At 42.4% G+C, this 22,416-nt stretch overlaps 1 protein-coding gene across 1 annotated transcript in view; it reads right to left on the bottom strand.

Moving 5' to 3' along the window:
• Positions 1–22,416, bottom strand: part of ASH1L (ASH1 like histone lysine methyltransferase) — a 98,887-nt gene that overhangs the window by 5,883 nt on the left and 70,588 nt on the right. The window contains exons 15-26 of the mRNA XM_042440786.1: positions 19,857–19,951; positions 18,788–18,945; positions 15,348–15,500; positions 13,565–13,619; positions 13,140–13,272; positions 12,691–12,939; positions 11,940–12,026; positions 11,008–11,098; positions 7,739–7,877; positions 6,048–6,220; positions 4,273–4,439; positions 1,233–1,273 (exon numbers count right to left, since the gene is read on the bottom strand). Coding sequence (XP_042296720.1) covers positions 1,233–1,273; positions 4,273–4,439; positions 6,048–6,220; positions 7,739–7,877; positions 11,008–11,098; positions 11,940–12,026; positions 12,691–12,939; positions 13,140–13,272; positions 13,565–13,619; positions 15,348–15,500; positions 18,788–18,945; positions 19,857–19,951 — 1,541 coding nt within the window. The remainder of the gene's footprint in view (positions 1–1,232; positions 1,274–4,272; positions 4,440–6,047; positions 6,221–7,738; positions 7,878–11,007; positions 11,099–11,939; positions 12,027–12,690; positions 12,940–13,139; positions 13,273–13,564; positions 13,620–15,347; positions 15,501–18,787; positions 18,946–19,856; positions 19,952–22,416) is intronic.

Genomic DNA, 22,416 nt, shown 5'->3' with positions numbered 1-22,416 from the left:
ACTGTGTCCAGTTCTGGGCACCACAATTCAAAAATGATTTTGAGAAATTGGAGCGTGTTCAAAGGAGAGCAACTAAAATGATGAAGGGTCTGGAAACTATGCCCTATGAGGAATGACTTAGGGAGCTGGGGATGTCTAGCATGGAGAAGAGACAGTTAAGAGGTGATATTACATCCCTGTTTAAATATTTGAAGAGATGTCATATTGAGGAGGGAGCAAGCTTGTTTTCTGCTGTTCCAGAGAACAGGTCCCAGAACAATGGATGCAAACAGGAAAAGAGATTCCACCTCAATATTAGGAGGAACTTCCTGACAGTGAGGGCTGTTCGACAGTGGAAAACACTCCCACGCAGTGTGGTGGTGTCTCCTTCCTTGGAGGTCTTTAAACAGAGGCTGGATGGCCATCTGTCAGGGATGTTTTGATTGAGAGTTCCTGCATGGCAGAAGGGGGTTGGACTGGATGGCCCTTGTGGTCTTTTCCAACTCTACGATTCTATGATCTGAGCAGCTCGTTTCCTTCACTAAGTTCCTTACTGTCTCTTGTAAAAAATCCTGATATCCCAGGAGGACAGTAAAAACATGTGGGGCTAAGCTATGGCCATTTGAATTGTCACTGTTCAGTGAAGTGAGCTTGGACAAAAGAGGGAGGAGAGTTATGGCACCTTAATTTAAACTGGGGAGTAGAAGGTGGTCATATACTTGGGGAGATGGGCCTAAACCCAATTTTATTCTGCTTTGTTTAACCAACAAGGCACGATACAAAAAGCATATTCATAAAAAGCTCAACAACATTTGCTTAGGGTTTTTTTTGTTTCTGACTGTATTTGCAATAAGACACTTACACTTACACAATCAATTCAAGTGGCTCAGGGAACTGAGCTGGGGAGGAGAGTTGCCACTAGGTTCAGCCTTCTCCAAACTGGTATCCGCCAGACATTTTGAATTACATCCCCTTAAATTCATAAGTAATGGCCATACTGGGAGGAAACCATGGGGGCTGAAGCGTAAAACAGTTGAACAGCACCATGCTGAGAAAAGTTACATTAGCTGATCAGCTTTGCTTTCTGTCTTTGGTGATTCAGCATTGAAACACTGAAAGTACTTTTACTTAGTATGCTGCAAGAGTTACATGAGGCATGAAAACTTTATAAATATGTCTAGTTCTTTTAAAAGTTAAATCCTCTCTCACAAAACATTTGTCCCAAAAGAATATAGAGCAGCAAAGAGACTCACCTGCCTCCATTTCTTTTGTAATTGTCTGGAACATAATGAGGCTGCAAAAGAGAAAGAACAGTACAGTGAAATCTCTGCAGAGAAGTCATAGCTCAGTGACAAGAGTGCCTGCTTTTGCATGCAAGAAGTCCTAGGAACAAATCCTGGCATCTTCTGACAGGGCTGACAAAACGTCTTTCCTAACAACTTGGAAACTCACTGGCATTGCTGAATTATGTCTGAATGAAAGCTCCACTGTCTGGGCTTCTCAGCCTGACAAAAGGCTATAAATGGCACAGCTGGGAAAAAGCAGTTGGCTGAATGTGGACAAGGGAATTCATGGCCTGGTGGTTAAGGACTATAATCTTCTGTCATGCCACACTCAGATTTGTGGGGCAGAAGGCAACAGTTATGGTAAGGCTGCTACCATGCATACGGAGTCTGCAAAATACATGTCATGCCTCAAGGTAATTTACGACACACCTATCTTGTGACCAGGAAGGCCAAATAATATGAAGCATGACTAGATTAGAACAGGGAAAAAAAATGTTTTTGTGCACATGAAGTCTGTTTCTCTTGCTGGCAGGGAAATACAACTCAGTTTTTCCATGATTACAAGCTTTGCCCAGAGCCTTGCCACACATATACTGTTGTATTCTTGTCCTATGCTTTGTTCTTACCAGGCTATAAGACCTTTTCTTTCCCTTCGAAAGTGGAAATTAATACATATTTTTCAGAATGTGAACATGTATTTATTTAATGTATATTTTTGTATACATTTTATATACTTTCCTCCCACTAACTAAATTTTTAGCTATTTGCATTTTTAAAGTATGGTTTTATAGATATTTTATAATTTAAAAAAATACTCCAAGTCTCACATATATGCAGATTTCCGAGGTAAGATTTGGTTTGTTTCACAAGTTCTAGGAGGCACAAAATGGATAATTTTGACCAAATTTTGAAACTGAGATCTTTCCCATACCTAATAATAATAATTTTTATTTATATATCCTGCCTCTCCCTACAGATTGAGGTGGGAGAACAGCACATATATAAAGATACACATAGTTAAAATAGATTCTCATTATACAAAGCAAAATTTAAAAACACACTAAAATACCTGTACATGTGCAATATCACAATCTGATTCCTCATCAAGTTCCAAGTGGAATATCATCTTAAGCTGGTAAAGGGGGGGGGGGGGGGGGGGGGGGTAGGCTCACCAGAAGAGATCCGTCTTGATTGCCTTCTTAAAGGCATCTAAGGTAGTAATGAGATGGATCTCCTCCGGCAAGACATTCCACAATTTGGGAGCAATCACAGTGAATGCCCTATGGGAAGTAGATCTTAATCTAGTCCTTGGGCAGTAGGGAGAGGAGTTCTTTCAAGTAACTTGGGCCCAAGCCATATAGGGCTTTAAAGGTAATGACCAATACTTTGTACTGCGCCCGGAAACTAATCAGCAGCCAGTGTAGAGATCTTAAGATTGGTGTCATATGGTCAGTCCTAGGTGTGCCGGTGACCAGTGTGGCTGCTGCATTTTGTACTAATTGAAGTTTCCGAACTTGATACAAAGGTAGCCCCATGTAGAGCGCATTACAGAAGTCTAAACGAGAGATTACCAGTGCATGCACCACTGCTTCAAGGTCCTTTCGGTCCAGGTAGGGACACAGTTGGCGTATCAACCGAAGTTGGTACCAGGCACTTCTGGCCATCGCATCTACTTGAGATGATAATTGTAGTGATGGATCCAGAAGAACCCCCAGACTGCGCACTTTGTCCTTTAGGGGAAGTGTGACCCCGTCCAGGACTGGTTGACAAATCTCCATGCCTGGACTTGGGGAACCTATCGCGAGTACCTCTGTTTTCTCTGGATTCAGCCCGAGTTTGTTTTCCCTCATCCAGCCCATTACCGACTCAAGGCAGGCATTCAGAGGAGAGAGGCCATCCTTAGTCACTGCAGCAGTTAGAGACATAGAGAAATAAATGTGGGTGTCATCAGCGTACTGATAACACCACACCCCATGTCTTTGGATGATCTCTCCCAGCGGTTTCATGTAAATGTTAAACAGCATGGGGGACAAGATGGCACCCTGAGGGACGCCAGATGTCAGCTCTCTTTTGGAAGAGCATGAGTCCCCCAGCATCACCATCTGGAATCTGCGTGTGAGGTAGGAACAGAACCACTGAAGCACAGAGCCCCTGACACCTAACTCCCTCAGGCGTTCCAGAAGGATACCATGGTTGATGGTATCGAAAGCTGCTGAGATGTCCAAGAGCATCAACAAGGTCACACTTCCCCTGTTGATACCCAGACGGAGGTCATCGATTAAGGCGACCATGGCTGTCTCAAAACTGTATCCCGCCCTGAAGCAGGTTTGAAATGGGTCCAGATAATCGGTTTCATTCAGAACAGCTTGGAGTTGAAGGGAGACTGCCCTCTCGATAACCTTGCCCAAGAATGGTAACAGGGAGACAGGTCTGTAGTTATTTCTGATCAGGGGATCTAAAGAGGGTTTTTTAATAGTGGTTTGACTATTGCTTGTTTTAATTCGGATGGAAAAATTCCCTCTTTAAGGGATATATTAATTATAAGATGTAACAACATTTTCATTCCAACCCCTCCCCCCAGCAGCAACTCTAAAGACTAGAAACCTAGACTTCTCCTTTCAATTTAAATTTTTTAAATTGTTACAAATTGTACAGCCAGCCGTTATCAATTCAATATTACAATCTGTAAAGGCTGAACAGCAGAAAAGCCAAATCTAAATTTCTTTGGGAAACAGCAATTTCATGCAAGGGTGAGAACTTAAATGGAGAAGTGCACTGAGAGAAATGTCCATATTTATTCTATGAACTATTTGTATTACTTTAAACCTTTAGCAGAATCACAGAATCATAAACCCTTATATATTCATATCTATATGAAAGAACATAATTTATGATCACCATTTTTTAAAAAGTAACAAATTAGTAAGCTAGGCATTCTTCTGAAACCTATTATCCCCATGGCTATTCTACTGCAGAATGCAGAGTATTGATGACAGGCCGGGCTTACTGAGAAGTCTCTTTTTGGCGTCAGCCTTTTGGGAAAGTGGTCAAAGGCATAGGACTTGGTGCACACTGGAAAGCGGTTTCGGTGGATCTTGTAGAAGAGGTGGGCTGATTTGTCAAGGCGGTAATCACAGATGTACACATCCTGTTCTTTTACACCCTTTGGCCTTCCTGTGGGGAAAAATATCAAGAGAGATTATTAGAAGAGTGAATGGGGCCTGGTTTTAAAAAGAAAGGCTACTGGAGCCTCCTGTCCAAAGTATTCCCACTACACTTAAAGCACTTTAAAAAGAAAAATCAACTTAAACTTCACTCTTATATCCAAAAACCCAGGTATACTTTAAGGTGTAGAAAGATATGTTTTTGCTGCAATACTGTTATTCCCACCACTACCACCACTGTATAGAAGGGTAGAAGTCTGTGGTTCCTCAGTGGACCCAGTCATCTGGCATTCAACAAGTTATTCCTCTGGCTGTGCCACCTCTGAGGACAAGCAATTACACTGTGCACCTGCTTTGTAAGTAACTGATTGATCCAACAGTACCTGGAACAGAGATGTAGTAGAGTAACATTCCTTCAGTATATTAATTATTATTATTTATGGTATTTATACCCCGCCTTTCAGCCCTAAAGGCTCTCAGAGTGGCTTACAATTATTATTATTTTTAATTAGACAGTTCCCTGCCCTCAGACTTACAATCTAAAAAGACACTTCAGAAAAGGAGAAAGGAATGGTAGTGGGGAAGGGGATCAGGTCTAGCAGTTCTTCTCTTCCTCTGAGGCCTGGACCATGGCAGAGGGACTGGAGGGAGGGCTCTGCTTCTTAATCTAGGCTGGGCCCGATGGAGCTGCATCAGATGGACTGGAGGGAGGGCTCTGCTTCTTAGTCCAGGCCAGGCCCGATGGAGCTGGGCCTGCATCTCTCCCTCCAAAGACAGATGGCACCAGATGGATAATCATCTACATGGAAGTAGCCATGATAAGTTTATTTTACAAAGAACAATGAAGAGTTTTGTGGCCTTAAATGGCAGCCCATTTTATTTAGCACAAACTTTTGCAGACTGTGGTCTAATTCATCAGTTTCTTCAGCTGAAGTGGACTGCAGTACACAAAAGCTTATGCCAAATAAAATGTGATAGCCTTTAACGGGCCAAATGGATCTCTGCTGCTTATGATTGCACAAGACACAAGTTGCTAGAATACAGCACAGAATCATGCAGACACCAAGAAATATACAAAAATTCACCCTGTTGGATGAAATTAAAAAGGTAATCTAGTCCTATCTGTATCCTTGATCGTGTCCAATCCTCTTTTAAAGCCATCTGAGACACCATCCCTTGTGGTCATGGCCTGAATTTTTTGGTGGTGAATTCCTTGTTAATTATACTGTGTGTAGAAAGAAAAGTGTTTTTTAGTCTGTCTGGAATCAATTGTCATTCTAATACTCTGGACAATCCCTGAAGTCTTATGGGAGCAAAAAACATTTAAATGATTTGTTTCCCATTGCTGAAAGCCCTGAAAACTTTAGCCTTTCCTCCATGCCAGGATCAAACTTGCACCAACATTTCTCATTTATTTAGATTGTAGCCTTTTGCAGCTCTACAGTCTGGAATGAGGTGACCAGAACTAACAAACACATAGTTTCCAAACTACATGTACAGTAAGTGCCTTTTATTCTTTCATCCTTTCAGTGGAACATGTAGATGAGAAATGATCTCTCTTCAAGAAGACGTGATTGAGAAAAGCAAGGTGGTTTGGCACCCAGCAACGTTGTCTTGCCTTTGCAATAGGTGTAGAGATCCAGCACACAACAGGTTCCCACTACAGCCTCCAAGGGGATGATCTCGTACAGCGGCACTCGGAAGAGCTCATTGTGGTAGAATTTACGAGAGGGGGAATGGTGTGTTTCATGTGGACGGAAATAGTGATGTCCAAAGGCAAATCTTTCTCCCCTGAGGGAAAGTAAGAAGACAGGTTATATTTCCTACATGGTTGTGTTATAATCCTAAACCAGCAGTGACCAAAGTGGATCCTACAGATGTTGTTGGACTGAAACTTCTAATTTCAGTCCTCACTATTGACTATGTTGCCTAATGCTGATGGAAGCCTGTCCAACAGCACTTTGTCTACCCCTCACCCATTTTTTTCTTATTTTCTTTTTAATATCTAGCAGATGCACAAAGCAGATGTATATTCCTTTTCACAATGCTAACAGTGATAAGCACAATGATGCTGACACACCAACTTTTTATTTATCTTTGTATAGAGGAGAAATAAATAATGCAAGCCCCATAGAGAGATCTCAGTAAGAACAAGGGTTTTCCCTACTTTCTCTATCAAAAGCATAATATGGGTCAACGGCAACTACTATCTTTTCATATAAGTTCACTAGCTAAACATATGCGTGATGGAAGTTGAAATTCACAAGCACGAAAGCTGTGCTAGATCAGGGGCCTCTGAAATTGAGCATTCTGTTATTACCTCTGGAAAGTCCAGAAATAAAACATGATTAAAATGACATTTTCCCACTTGGGTTCTCCAGGAAACACCATACTGAAGCATACTGTTAAGCTTTGCCAGACTGAAGAAACAAGCAAAAATCCATACATAACCTTTCCTCAATGTAGTGTGGGCAGTGATTCTGTGACAGAAATGATACCCTGTGAGTAATAACTACTGGTCTTCAGAGTCAGAGCTTAGTTGAATTTTCTTCCTCCACTGGAATCACTTTAAAGGAGGGGCAGCCAATCTGGTATCTTTCAGACATTTTGGACTATAATCCCAGCCAGCATGGCGAATGGTTATGGGAACTATTCTCCAAAACATCTAGAAGGAATCAAACTGGCTATCTTAGTATTAAATTATAATATTTGCTCCTTTTAAATCTCTTATTTTTAAAAAATTCAGCTATTTTAAAATTATTTGTTCTGACTCAACCCATTGTATGATAATCTTTGCATGTAATCTGCATTGGAAAGAAAATTGGCTCTTTTGTATGTGCACCCTATTGAAGTGACCTTTCCTTGGGCATTATTTGTTGTGGGCCCCAAGAGAACAGTGGAGAAGTGTGGGGCCATGCCTTTTCTCCACTTATTGTGCCACTCCCTTCCATTTGTTCAATCACTACTCAGATGGTTGTTGGGAGAGAGATCAGGCCAATCTTTCTAGAAGTGAACCAAATGGATCCTATATAGAGTGTTTGGAATTAGCTGCTGATCCCTGCTGTAAGGGATAACAATATTGGCCAACCATTTCAGCTTATTCATCAAGAGTTGAGGATAAAATCTTATGGGTTCACAGTAGCAGCAGCCGCTTGCTGCTCTTGTCAATGGAAGGAAGCGGACAGAGAAAACTCTCCATCACCAGCCTTCTAAAACCTCACTGTCCTGAGACTCCAACAGAGCTGGAGATTCTCAGGTAATCTCTGCAAATGGCAGTTCTGTGCTAGGTAGAAGGGGACTGATACTTACTTTTCATTCTTCCAGAGCTTTTCAATGCGGAAAATATCAAGCCTGTCTCGGTTGATGTGAGACAGCAGGCGATATGACTGTCGGACGGGGTGGCCATCTGAAGTCCTTCGGCTGTCTCTCATCAGGTACACACAGTCACCTGTTGACAGAAAAATGTATAAGAACTGCCTCACTGCACGTTACGAGGGCAGACTTGCAGAATCCTCACATATGAAAAGAGAGGAGAAACTCAGTTGCCATGTCAAAAGGAGGTATCTTGATATCTGGCACACTTGATGTAACTGTATCCAAGTGATAATCTATTACTTGCCCAATACAACCCAATCTAAGGACAGGATTTCAATGACATATTCCATTACAATATTTAGATTACCACATTATTCTAACTCTATTTTATTACTTATAGGGTACAAGTCTTTGAAACGCTTGCTAGAAAACTGCAATCACACTTTAAATGGTATGTTCTTATATAATTTTATTTGCTTAAATGGAATCACTGTTCTGGGTTTCTAAGGCTGTGCTAAGTTCTGTTTTTGTTTCCTATAGTGATGAACTAGAAGCACACAAGAAGGGCAGAAAGGCAATACTTCCTCTTTTTGCTCTCACACTAAACAGTGAAGGTATCAGCGAAGAGCCCCTCTTCAAATTGCCATGGCATAGAATATTAAAAGACAGGGGCTAAAAAACGGTGAGGGGGGAATGGAGAGAAATGGTTGGGAAGAGAAAATCTACATAAATATAGAAAGTGGAGAAAGAACCAATGTATTGCTTTGATAAGTCACAGATAAATTAACTTTACAATTCTCCAGGGACTGAGAGCTGCCTGTAAAAGTCAATGGATAAACCCAAAAACTTCCGTGTAGTGGGATCAGTTCAACATAGTGGGATCAGGCACACTTCAATACCAGCAAAAAACCAAAGCAAACTAAAAACAACAACAACAAATGGAAGGGAAACACATCAGCAAAGACTGAGCACTCACTGGAATGCTGTTTGCTTCAGGCTGGAGGAGAAAGACAGGAATAAAAATTGAGGGGACAGAGAATGGAATGGGAAGAACCCTGAAATGAAGAACTTCGCACTGCAGAGTTTCACTTGCACGCAAAGAAGGTGACAAACTTCTCCATGTAACTTGTCCAATCCCATCCCTTTAAGATTACCTGACTTAGCACTATATTTCTGGTAGCAGAGCTGAAGATGGCTCTGGAAAGCCAGTGTGTCAGAGAAGAGAACAGCGAGGACTTAATCATAGAATCATAGAGTTGGCAGTTCAGCCCCCTGCCATAGAATCATAAAATCATAGAATCGTAGAGTTGGAAGAGACCCCAAGGGCCATCCAGTTTGACCCCCTGCCACACAGGAACTCTCAATCAAAGCATTCCCGACAGATGGCCATCCAGCCGCTGTTTAAAGACCTCCAAGGAACGAGACTCCACTACATTCCGAGGAAGCGTTCCACCACTGAATAGCCTTTACTGTCAGGAAGTTCCTCCTAATGTTGAGGTGGAATCTCTTTTCCTGTAGCTTGCATCCATTGTTCCAGGTCCTGTTCTCTGGAGCAACAGAAAACAAGCTTGCTCCCTCCTCAATATGACATCCCTTCAAATATTTAAACAGGCATAACAGCTCTTAACCTTCTCTTCTCCAGGCTAAACATCCCCAGCTCCCTAAACCTCTCCTCATAACGCATGGTTTCCAGACCCTTCACCATTTTAGTTGCTCTCCTTTGAACACGCTCCAATTTCTCAAAATACTTTCTGAATTGTGGTGCCCAGAACTAGACACAATATTCCAGGTGAGGCCTGACCAAGGCAGAATTTGCCTTTTTAGCTGCCGCATCACACTGTTGACTTTCTCCCTACATGGACTGGCTATCTGCCTAATCTCTTCTTTGGTGATTTCTACCCTTTTCTCTTTTCTATTTCTTGCACATGTTCATTTTGAGTTATAGCTCAGCTGAAAGTTCTTTTGACTTACTTGCTAATTAGCTTACTTGCTGTTCATCGCTATGATCTTTGGAATAGGGGTATATAAATAAAACAAATTATTAATTATTATTATTATTATCCAGGTTTCTTTAAACACTTCCCATTTTTCTTCCTCATTGCAACTGTTTGAAATTGTGCCTTTAATAATTCACTTTTAAGAAACTCCCATCCTTCCTGAACCCCTTTCTCTATTAGTATTCTTTACCATGACATCAATGCCAGTAGTTCCCTAAGTTTACTGAAAATCAGCTTTGTTAAAGTTTTGAATGCATGTCTGACCATGCCTAGGTTCCCCCTTTCTGCTGAATAACAAAGTCCATGAGAACATAGGCACCTAAGGAGCCTGCCACTTCCATCCCATTAACTGGATCAGATCTAAAATAGCTGGCTGCTTATTTGCTTCTTCCATATTCCGTACAATGGAATTTTCTGCAAGGCAGGCGAAGAATTTGTTGGACATTAAATCTGTGAGAGTTTGACTTCCAATATCAGGATAGTTGAAATGCCCCATTATTATTGTATCTTCCGACTGAATGTGTGGTCATCTGTTCTAGGAAGGCATCATCTAATCCTCAGTTTGTCTTGGAGGTCTGTAATAGACCCCAAACATGACATCCCTGTTTTTATTCTCTCTCTTAATTTTGATCCAGATGCTTTCAACTTGGGCTTCTAGGATTTAAGTCATGGCTCTATTTCACTGGTGTATACATCTTTAATGCTACTCCACTTCCCTTCTTGTTTGGTCTATTTCTCTGAAATAGGCTATACCTTCTATTACTACATTCCAATTGTGAGAATCATCCCACCAGCTTCCAGTGATGTTTATTATATCATATGTGCTTTGCTGTGCTAAGAGTTCAAGTATATCTTGTTTATTTCCCATATTCTATGCATTGGTATAGAGACATCTAAGACTGTGGGCCATACCTCTATCTGCCTGTTAAAAGTTTTTTCCCTCCCACTTCTGGGTTCTTGTGCTATTTGCCTTGTTCTTTGTATCAGGCTTTTATCGCCAGCACTTGATGAATCCCTGCCCTCAAGAGTACAGTTTCTTTCCCCACATAACTCAGTTTAAAGTATTCCTGATCAGGTCTTTCATACTCATAGCAAGAACGTTTTTACCTCTGCTGTGAGGTACAACTCATTGCTTGCCCAAAGCTTCTTGTTTACCTGCATTTTGAAATGCAGTGGATGAGGCAAGCTCAAGTGTTTACTTCGACAAACTGGACTGATAGGGTAACAGACCTCCAAGTTTGAGTCTCAAAGAGGAAAGGCACCTACCTTGGCGTAGCAAGAGATCATCCCGTAACAGACAGATGAAGTAAACACAGCCAGATTGGGCATAATGAGGTCGAGGGATCATAGGCACCTCCTAACAAAAGAGGAGAAAATGAGCAAAAGAACTGCAATGCACCTCAGATTTCTGGAACCCTCTGCAAGCCCATGGAGATAAAAAAATTCACTTTTACCACTCTCAGAGTTAAAGATCTCTACATCCAGCCCTTCAAATTATCCCTCAAGTAATTTAAATTAGATCACAGTGACATGTTAGAAGGAAAATAACTTGTAAAGCAATGAAAGGAGATGGGGCGTTCAAGGCTCATCCTGGCTCTCTTTTGTTACTTACTTATATTGTCAAATTAAAGGTACCTTTCTCCTGTCCTGTTGACAAGTTGAACTGGAGTTTTGTGAGGGCACTGAGAATTCAAGTGGTGACAGGACTATAAATTCTCAAGGGTAGGAATCACTGAAAACAGCCCTGTGGTTTTATCCTCTAGATGAAGTGCCAGCAGAATCTACTGGCTAGTCTTTAGGTGACACGCATACGATTAAGAACAATTTCTGGTTCTTTGCCTCCCTAAATGAGGTTGCAGGATAAGACCAGGTGGGTGGGAGGTGGCTGGCTGGAAATGGATTACATGGGGAGAAGACTTGTGAACTTAGTTCTGGTACTAATAATAATTTCCTAGACTGAGTATATCCTTAGAGACATTATTTAATTCTTATTGTCTGACCATTCATCTGAGCCACTTATCTGGCACATGAATCTGATTGAGGGGCCATAAGCTTCTAACAAAACAAACAAGCAATGTATATACCCCGTAAACCTGAAGTTTGCTTGTCACTACTTTAGATTTGTACAGGCAAAACCAAGAAGTGGGCATGCCATTGATGAGTCAGCTTGGAAGTCTAAGTCACTGAAGGTGACTTACCCTATCCACTGTGCGAGATTCACATTGCTCACACAAATAGTGTTCAACATCTGAGTTCACTCCCATGCAGTCACAGTGCTGCCAAACCTGCAGGATAAAATGAATAGATCAGAAAAAATAAATAAACCTTTCATTAAATAAGCAAGCCCTCCCACCCCAATCCACCTCCAGCCCATTGGATTTTCAGTGTTTGTATCTTCAGGTAGGCAAGAAGGAAAAACACCAATGGCCTAGCTCAGAAAACACTGTATGCTTTGGATTTACTACAATTTAGATGTACTCTAGCTTGGTGCACTGAGTAAGTTGACTGGCCAGGGAATATCTCTTACTGGAGGGGGTGACAATTCAGTGGTTGAACCTAGAGCTTTTTTTCTTGAAATGGCAGGTTGGGAAAACAGCCACATCAAAAGAGTTAACAGAACCCTAAATGGACCAGCAGCATCTTCTTTCAGGAGAAAGTACAGTTCAGCATAAACAATATGTGCGTTTGAAATCCTAGGTTCAATCTCTGGAATGTCAAGTTAACAGGCTGACGTATTTCAAAGAGAAGACCTGCTCTAATAGGTGAGATGGGTTCCTATAGCCCTCCAAGCTTGATTAACAGAGCAGGCCATCCTGACACTGTTTTGGTCTTTGACTGAAAGCAGAGATGTACAAGGAAGCAGATGCTCATAAGTTTTTTATCTGTACCAAGAATACAGCCCATTTCCTGAGGACACAGATGATTAAAGAGGTACCACACTACCCTTACCATGCACTTATCACATTGGATCATGAGCCCTTCATCTTTGAACAAGCCACAGATGCAGCGGATCACATCCTCATCCTTCTCATGACCAGTTTCCTTCTCACACATAGATGTCTCACTGCTGTCCGCCTCGCTAGCAGTCTCTCCCACAATCTCATCTATCTGGGCAGCTGCTTCATGGCGAGCATTGTAGTATGCTTTCCGCAACCGACAGACATCCCGTCCAATTGGAGATTTCCTGCCATAGTATTTCTGAGTACAAAAACAAAACAAACAAACAAACACCAAAAACAACAGTCATTTCTGAAAACAAAGAGGCATCCTACTTCAAAGAAAATCATTCTGACTGTTTTTCACCCACACCAGGGTCAAAACCAAAAACAACACAACCAAGATGCAAGCAGCATCTTCTAGAGCCAAACGGCCCCCACCTAGCTCAGGGTCAAACTCACTTCAGCATTACGGAAAACCTTCAGCATGTCGCCATCAAAAGCTTCCACTGTTTTGTAATAGCCTGTCAGGATCTGCTTCTCGATGGTGGTGAGGTCAAGGGGATCAGAGATCTTCTCATAGTAATCTGCATTCCTAAAACAGACAGAGGAGAAAACATAGAACATTAGTGCCAGCCCCTATTTCAAAACAAATACTGGTTTTATTTGAATCACAGACCCTCCTACCTCTTTCAAGAAAATCATAGAATCATACAATTGTAGAGTTGGAAGAGACCACAACGGCCATCCAGTCCAACCCCCTGCCATGCAGGAAATCTCAATCAAAGCATCCCCAACAGATGGCCATCCAGCCTCTGTTTAAAGACCTCCAAGGAAGGAGTGTGTTTCATTGTCGAACAGCCCTTACTGTCAGTGCAAGAACTTACTTCTTCTTTGGGGGAAGATTCAGCAAAGGAGCTGCAAGTGCCTGCCTGGAAGAATCTGTAATGGAAGCATAGAAATGCAGAGATGTCAACAGAATTGTTTACATCATGTTTGAAATGCACCTATAGCTCTACAGATGGTTTTGATTTACAATCCCATAATTCAAGACCACTGGCCATGCGGACGGAGGCTACCAAAAGCTGCTGTTTTCTTGGGGAGAGGGGATTGAATTGTACAGAGAAAATAAATATATAAGCAGGCGCAGTAAAACCCATTTGTATGATTCGCAGAGACCACGAAGAAGAAATATAAATTTGGCCCAACATTCTTCAACCCAGCTCTCTCCAGATGTTGCTGGACTACATCAGTGCCACCAGCACAGCCAACACTCAGGGTAAGAATAGTAGTTCATATTCTAGTGGGATTTCAAAGAATCATAGAGTTGGAAGAGACTACAAGGGCCATCCAGTCCAAGCCCCTGCCATGCAGGAAATCCAAATCAAAGCATCTTCGACAGATGGCCATCCAGCCTCTGTTTAAAGACCTCCAAAGAAGGAGACTCCACCACTTTCCGAGGGAGTGTGTTCCACTGTCAAACAGCCCTTACTGACAGGAAGTTCCTCCTAACGTTGAGGTGGAATCTCTTTTCCTGTAGCTTACATCCATTGTTCCAGGTCCTGTTCTCTGGAGCAGCAGAAAACAAGCTTGTTTCCTCCTCAATATGACAACTCTTCAAATATTTAAATAGGGCTATCATATCACCTCTTATCCTTCTCTTCTCCAGGCTACACATCCCCAGCTCCCTAAGTCGTTCCTCATAGGACATGGTTTCCAGACCTTTCACCATTTTAGTCACCCTCCTTTGGACACGCTCCAGTTTCACAATGTCCTTTTTGAATTGTGGTGCCCAGAACTGGACACAATATTCTAGGTGGGGCCTGACCAAAGCAGAATACAGTGGCACTATTACTTCTCTTGATCTAGACACTATACCTTTATTGATGCAGCCTAAAATTGCATTGGCCTTTTTAGTTGCCGCTTTGCACTGTTGACTCATGTTCAACTTGTGGTCGACTTGGACTCCCAGATCCCTTTCACATGTAGTCTCATTCAACCAGGTGCCCCTCATCCTATATATGTGCATGTTATTTTTCTGTCCTAAGTGCAGTACCTTACATTTCTCCGTGTTGAATTTCATTTTTTTAGCTTTGGCCCAGCTTTCTTCTCTATTCAGGTCAGTTTGAATTTTGATCCTGTCCTCTGGGGTGTTAGCTACTCCTGCTAGTTTGGTGTCATCTGCAAGTTTTATATGTATGCCCCCAATTCTGTCATCCAAGTCATTGATGTTGAATAGCGCTGGGCCCAGGTCAGAGCCCTGTGGGACCCCACTGGTCACTTCTCTCCAGGATGAAAAGGAGCCATGGTTGACCACCTTTTGGGTTCATCCAGTCAACCATTTACAAATCCATGTAACAGTTACCTTGTCTAGCCTGCATTTTACAAGCTTGTTTGCAAGAATGTCATGGGAAACCTTGTCAAAGGCCTTATTGAAATCAAGATATACTATATCCACAATATTCCCTTCATCCACCAAGCTGGTAATATTATCAAAGAAAGAGTTAAGGTTTGTCTGGCATGACTTGTTTCTCTGAAACCCGTGTTGACTTTTTGTGATTATGGCATTGCTTTCTAGATGTTCACAGACTCTCTGTTTAATGATCTGCTCCTGAATCTTTCCTGGTATTGATGTCAGACTAACGAACGTTGGTCCTTGGCCGCCATTACCTTTGTATGAGATGATGCCATCGCAGATTTCCTTGAAGATCTGTGCAAGGCGTGCTGCACGTGCTACTTCGATGTTCTCTTCAGCTGCAGCCAACCGCCGTGTTCGCACTGAGCGAGATGTCTGCAGGGCAGAGAACTGTGTCATGAAGACATCTGAAAGAGAAGGAGAAGGAAGAGATTCCTCTTCAATTAAAGCCCATGGTGTCTGAAATCAATTTGTGGGTTCAGGATTATACAAATCAAAGTGTTTGACTCTTGAACCAAGCTCTAGCTCAAGTTCAGCCTTGTGAGCCACATGTGGCCTCAGGGCCATTTTTGTATCCTCAGAGTCCCCCATTTTGTTGCTGCAAAATGCCCCAAAATGACTTCTAGAGGGTGTAGAGAGCATTTCCGCTATGTTTGGATCACCCCTGGACTTCCTAGGAGTAAAGCAAATGTGTGGGCAAATTTTCAGAATTTTTTACCTCAAAAATATTCCAGAAGGCCTGAAAATGTGATGAGAATGCCCCCTTGGGGGCATTTGTGGGCAACATAATACTATTTTTGTGTGAGGAGTGAGAGTGGTGGGTAGTCTCCTGGAGGGTCTTCTACAGTTGCTCACTCTTGCTTTAGCCATAGGCTTTTGAAATGTGGTGACAGAGCAGAGTCCTAAGCGTACCAATAAATGGGTCCTGCATCATAAAATCATAGAATAATAGAGTTGGAGGAGACCGCAAGGGCCATCCAGTCCAACCCCTGCCATACAGGAAATCCAAATCAAAGCATCCCCGACAGATGGCCATTCAGCCTCTGTTGAAAGACCTCCAAGGAGGGAGATTCCACTACACTCTGAGGGAGTCTGTTCCACTGTCGGACAGCTCTTATTGTCAAGAAGTTCTTCCTAATGTTCAGGTGGAATCTCTTTTGCTGCAGCTTGCATCCATTGTTCCAGGTCCTAGTCTCTGAAGCAGCAGAAAACAAGCAAGCTCCCTCCTCAATATGACATCCCTTCAAATATTTAAGCAGGGCTATCATATCACCTCTTAATCTTCTCTTCACCAGGCTGAACATCCCCAGCATTCCTCATAGGGCACGGTTTCCAGACCCTTCACCATTTCAGTCACTCTCCTTTGGACATGCTCCAGTTTCTCCATATCCTTTTTACATTGTGGTGCCCAGAACTGGATGCAATATTCCAGGTGGGGTCTGACCAGAGCAGAATATAGTGGCACTATTACTTCCCTTGATCTAGACACTATACTTCTATTGATCTGCTCTAGAATCTTTCCTGGTATAGATGTCAGACTAACTGGACGATAATTGTTGGGATCCTCTTTTTTTCCCTTTTGGAAGATGGGGACAACTTTTGCCCTCCTCCAGTCTACTGAGATTTCTCCTGTTCTCTACAAGTTCTCAAAGATTATTGCCAATGGCTCCGATATTACATTTGCCAGTTCTTTTAATACTCTTGGATATAGTTCATCTGGTCCTGTAGACTTATATTCATTTAGATTAACCAGGTATTCTTGTACTATCTCTTTACTTATTCTGTGCTGAAATTCCCTCATTCTGTCCTCTGCTCCATTATCCTCAGGTTGAACACTCTTTGCCTTTTCTGAGAAGACTGAGGCAAAGAAGGTGTTGAGTAATTCTGCCTTTTCTCTGTCTTCTGTTAGCATTTTGCCATCTTCTCCACGCAGAGTGGCCCTACCATTTCCTTTTTCTTCCTTTTGCTGTGAACATATCCAAAAAAGCTCTTTTTATTGTTCTTAACCTCTCTAGCAAGCCTGAGTTCATTCTGCGCTTTTGCCAACTGGCGTGAGATGCAACCCATCCCTTGCCAGAAGTCCTTCCTCATGGAACCTCAGTCCATGATCCAAGAATCCAAACTGTTCTTGGTGGCATCATCTACGGAGTCAGTTGTTTACATCCACTATTTTCTTGTCAGCCTCTCTGTTACATCACGGATCTTTGCCCCAGGGAGACAGCACACTTCCCGAGACATCTTGTTAAGCCTACAAACCACTGGTTCAGTACCTCTCTGCAAGGAGTCCCCCACCACGACCACATGCCTCCTCCGAGGCTTAGTAGCAGCTGTTCCCTTTGGTGGTACTCCCAGAATCCTCTGCTCTGTCCCTGAAGTCTGTCCATGCTGTTCTTCCTCATCATCTCTGATAACAGAGAGAGGTTCAAATTGATTCTGTAGTTGCAAACTCACAGAATGTTCCCTGGTTTCCCTACTTCTGTGTGTGACTTTCCTCCAACTGTCTACTTCTGTAGTATGTGAAGTGACCTCCTCCTCCTCAGCAACCTCCTCTGTGTGTTTCCCATCCAGAACCATCTGGTCTGTTCTAGTCAGGAAAACCTCTTGCTCCCTATAATGTTGAAGTGTAGCTACCTGGGCCTCCAGCTGCTGTACTTTCGCTTCTAAGAGGTCCACCAACTTGCACTTAGTGCAGGTGAAGTTCCCCACATCTCTAGGCAAGAAGACATCCCACAAGTGTTGCAGGTGACTGCAGCAGGGCCTTCAGTGTCCATACTGAAAAGTCTTAAGGAGGCACTGAACAAGACTGTGATATTCCCCTGCTAAACAACAGTGTAAAGAACCCCTGTGGGCCTGGCCTTTGTCCCCAAACTCTGTTAAAGAGCTCAATCAAATAGGACTCTCGTTATGTATAGCACTCCTGGCTACTAGCTCCTTCCAGAGGCAATTCACTGATTCACTTCCTCTGAGCAAAATTCTCACAAGCCCCTTAAGGAAAAAAGGGAAAAGAAAATGTGGAAAATTAAAGGAGAACCCCTCCAACAATGTTCTCAGGTCAGCTTCGCCTCTCTTCTCCAAAACCTCCTTGACTATACAAGAAAAATTAAAAATTTGTGCACCTCCCAGCTTCTGTAGAATTAGGCTTCTAGCTCCTCTGAGAGCAGTAGACCAAAGTTTAAAAGTTTAGATCTCACCCAAGCACAAGGACAAAGAAGACCAGCCTTTCCTCCTTGGAGAAATAAACAAATCAAACCTGAACTCTCTTTCTATAAGCCAAAATGATCAAACTGAAGCTATCGTACTTTGGTGATCACATGAGAACACAACTCATTAGAAGAGAAGGTAATGCTTGCTAAGTGGAAGGCAGTAAACAAAGAGGAAGACAACATTATAGGTGGGTTGACTCCATCAAGTAAGTGGCATTCCTGAGTTTTCAGGACTTGAGCAGGACTGCTGACAACAGGGTGTCTTGGAGATCTCTCATTCATAGGGTTGTCATAATTTGAAGCTGATGTTTTGAGAATTAACAATTGGCTGGTGGAAGCTTAAGATATATCTATCTCTGCAGTAGATTATAAAAGGAGCAATGTGCGAAAGTGAAGTGTGGGGCAATCTTGGGTTAATGGAATTGTTTAGCTCAAAAGACACTAGGAGGAATGAAAACATTATATGAACTGTAATGGGGTAGAGTCCTCACCAGATTTTATGTTGCCATCATCCCGGCACATCCCATTCCAGCGTGTGTATAATGAAGCAGTGTGAAGATTGTCACTGACATGGTTAACTTCTTCTTGCTTTTCTCGGATCTTCTCCCAATTGCGCACCAGGAAAACATGGTGTTTTAGCACAAAATTCCTTTGAGAAGAAAAGCAAGAAGCTGATATAAGCCATTATTTCCTCAGAAGCAAACAGATGACACTTCCAAACATTTCATCAGTAAAGGGATTGACCTTTACCTGCATCAAATCTCCTTCCATCACCATCTTAAACTCAGCTTTCAACCTCTCAAGAAAGATGCAGCTCTGTGTCAAATGACTTTTAACATTCATGCCTGACAAAGAAGCCTGTGAGGTTCAAAAGCTTGTATAATGTATTTTTGTGCCTTTTGGTTGACCTAATAAAGATATCACTGCAATGCTTTTTAAAATTATTTTGCTGTAATTTTCCATCTTCTGAGTTACTGTTGTAAGTTATTTATATTCCATCGTTTCACCAGATCACAGCAGTGTGTTTTTCTCTAGGACTTGAAGGAGGACTGCACACAGGGGAACTGAGTAGGGAGCACTCAGATCGGTTCTGGAGTATATTTAAAAGTAAGGGCTCCCATAATGGCTCAGTTTAGGTCCTGTTGCAAATCACAATTTCTACTAGGCGTGCTTCAAGAACACAAAAAATGGATTTAGACTTTTGAAACAAACCATGATACGAAATGCTTATCTGTTTTCCTTTTCCATCTGTTCATTTATCCCTGTTTCTCTGGTACTTGGGATAGAGAGATAGTCATAACTATGGTTGGTATGTTGAGGCATTACGCTAAACCATAAGTAGCACAAACATAGGTTTCTCATTTTGGATGTCTGACCAACTACAAATTATTATAGCACCGTGGTAAGTCATTATTAATATCCCTTAATCACTGGCTGATATATGATTGTAATCCGAGCCAAAATATACTACTGAGGAAGCACTAGCTTAAGCCTATTCATCCCTTGACACTGAACTGCTGAAAAGAGAGAAGAGGAAAGAAGCAGTTGCTCTTGCCCTACCTTTCCCTGTTAGACATAGGCTTCATTTGCAGCTGTGGAGTCAACCGAGTTGGGGTACTTGAGCTTTCGCTGGGCTCCTCAGGGGCATGACCCTTCTGCAACATAAAAATAAATTCTTTTCAGAAGTGAATCCAGGCAAACAAAGTTAGCAGATCCGCACCATGGTAAGAATGCTAAATCTGGACAACCTGAATCAAAGCCCTGAATCTATTTTTTTTTTCATTGGGAGCGGATGGTAAGCAAAGCAAATCTGTCCATATTTTTTCCTCTCAGTCAAAACCACTAATGGATGGAGATCCTATATTCACTGCATTTCATCCTATCCACTTTCATCAAATTTCAAGGAACTCTTAGCCTACTGTTACTGTACACTGGGGACTATAACTTAGATTGTAAGCAACATTACTGGGAGGACCAGCATGAAGAGCTTCTTTCTAAAATAAATCTCTCTACAATAATAGATATGCTTCATGAGATAGGGAAAAGGGCCATTTGTTGTTTGCTAGCTGACCTTGAGTTGGTCTAAACTCATGGTGACCCTGTGGATGAGACATCTCCAAGATCCTCTGTCCTCAGCTGCTCTGCTCAGGTCCTGCAAATTCATGCCTATAATCTCAGACTGAGTCTATCCATCTAGCGTGTGGTTTTCCTCTTTCTGCTGTCCTTTACGTCTTCACGTCTATGGGTTTTTCTGGGTCTGGCAGCCTTTCTGATGTCTGAGCTTCAGTAACATTAGCCTGTAGAGCCCAGTCTAGGTGCTTCAATTCATCTTCCAGGAAGTGGGGTTCACAGATCTTTTTTGCCTGGCCTACCAGTGTTTTTTATTGTGCTTCTTTTTTGTCCTGGGTGATGGTTGGAGTTCTTGTGTAGGTATCTGTCTCTGTGTGTAGGTTTTCTGTGTACTGTGTGGCCCAAATGTTGGTTCGGTTTGCAGATGATCAAGGCATCCAAGAATGTCAATGTTCCTTCCTTTAATTATAATTATAATTCAGATGGTTCAGAAACACAGTCAGATCTTCTTCTCCGTGGCTCCAAATGATGAAAGTGTCATCCACATATTGGAACCATGTTGTGGGCTTTTTTGGTATTGTTTCCAGAGCTTGCTTTTCAACGTGTTCCATGTAAAAGTTTACTATCATGGGGCTTCCCATGGCTACCTCATCTCTCTGCTCATAGAATCCATTGTCCCACTGAAAGTAACTTGTGGTGAGGCAATGTTCAAACCAGCTATGATGTCTTCTGGAAAATTTTTCCAGATGAGTGCCATAGGGTCTATTATGGGGACTTTGGTGAACCTCAACAAGGATAATTAGTATGTGTCCAGGTTTGACCCTCCCTGTTCAACAAAGGACACCACGGTACTGAAAAACACCAAAGTCAAGACCCAGCAAGTGCAAATGAAAACCAGCCAGGGTCAGGGGGTTTCCCAGCAGACAATGGGTCACTAATTAAATGGATACCCTGAGGCCTTGCCATTCAAAAACAGACCAACACAGATTAATATCTGTACATCACTTTCTCTCAAGGATCACACAGTAGCAATAGCAAGTACATTTTTATACTGCTTATCAGTGCACTTAAGCACTCCTTAAGCGGTTTACAAAGTGTAAGCTAATTGCCCCCAACAATCTGGGTACTCATTTTAGCCACCTCGGAAGGATGCAAGCCTGAGTCAAGCTTGAGCCCTTCGCTGGTATTGAACTCGCAACCTTATAGTTTGTGAGTGAGTGGCTGCAATACAGGCATTTAACCACTGCGCCACCAGGGTATATATATACCCCGCTCACTTCTATGCCAGCCACAGAAATGTAAGGAATATAGTCTTCCAGAACACGGCCATATAGCCAAAAAAAACCCCACCCCACAAAAAACTATTTAGAGTTAACTGGGGAATTTCAACACAACACAGTTCTCTACCACTGCCTGCATCCTCTTTATCCTACTCTTCCAACCTGCCTCCTTTCCTGCCAATAGCCCCTTATTTCCCTTACCTTCCTTGGCACCACAGTGCCTCTGCCTCATTCTGAGACTGCTTCTGCTGGATCTCAAACCGTCCCCTGTCTCTTTTCTACTTCCCACTTCATTTCTGATTCCATCAAAAACATTTGAGAGGTATAACAGAATCATAGACTCTTAGAGCTAGAAGTGGTTGCAAGAGGAGCAGAGTTATTAACTTCCATGTGAACAAGTCCCCTTTTGGATAGTGCTTCATGATCACCACATCCAGGAGCAAAGTTACTGACTTCCATCTGCACAAGTCCTTTTTTACCCAGCGATTCATGGTTGTCACTTCTGAGGAGCAAGAGTTTAATCCTCAGAGTGGATTAACAACAACACACAGGCCCAGTCACACCAGCCTTTGCCTTGGCTCTTGTCTGTTGTGGCCCAGCTGCTTAGCCCGTCTCTTGGTTAAGATGTTACAAATCACTCAGGAGGGGGGAAAAACAATTGGAGATACTGTATTAGTTAGATGCCTGCATATTGTTTCAATCCTTAGTAGGCAGAGGCCTGTCTCCTTATTGGAATGGAGACATATTGGATTGCAAAAGAGGGCTCCCTG

Source organism: Sceloporus undulatus, chromosome 9, assembly GCF_019175285.1.
Source record: "Sceloporus undulatus isolate JIND9_A2432 ecotype Alabama chromosome 9, SceUnd_v1.1, whole genome shotgun sequence".
NCBI lineage: Eukaryota > Metazoa > Chordata > Lepidosauria > Squamata > Phrynosomatidae > Sceloporus > Sceloporus undulatus.
The sequence above is the reverse complement of the archived record's forward strand: the minus strand, read 5'-3'. Positions and strand labels throughout refer to the sequence as shown.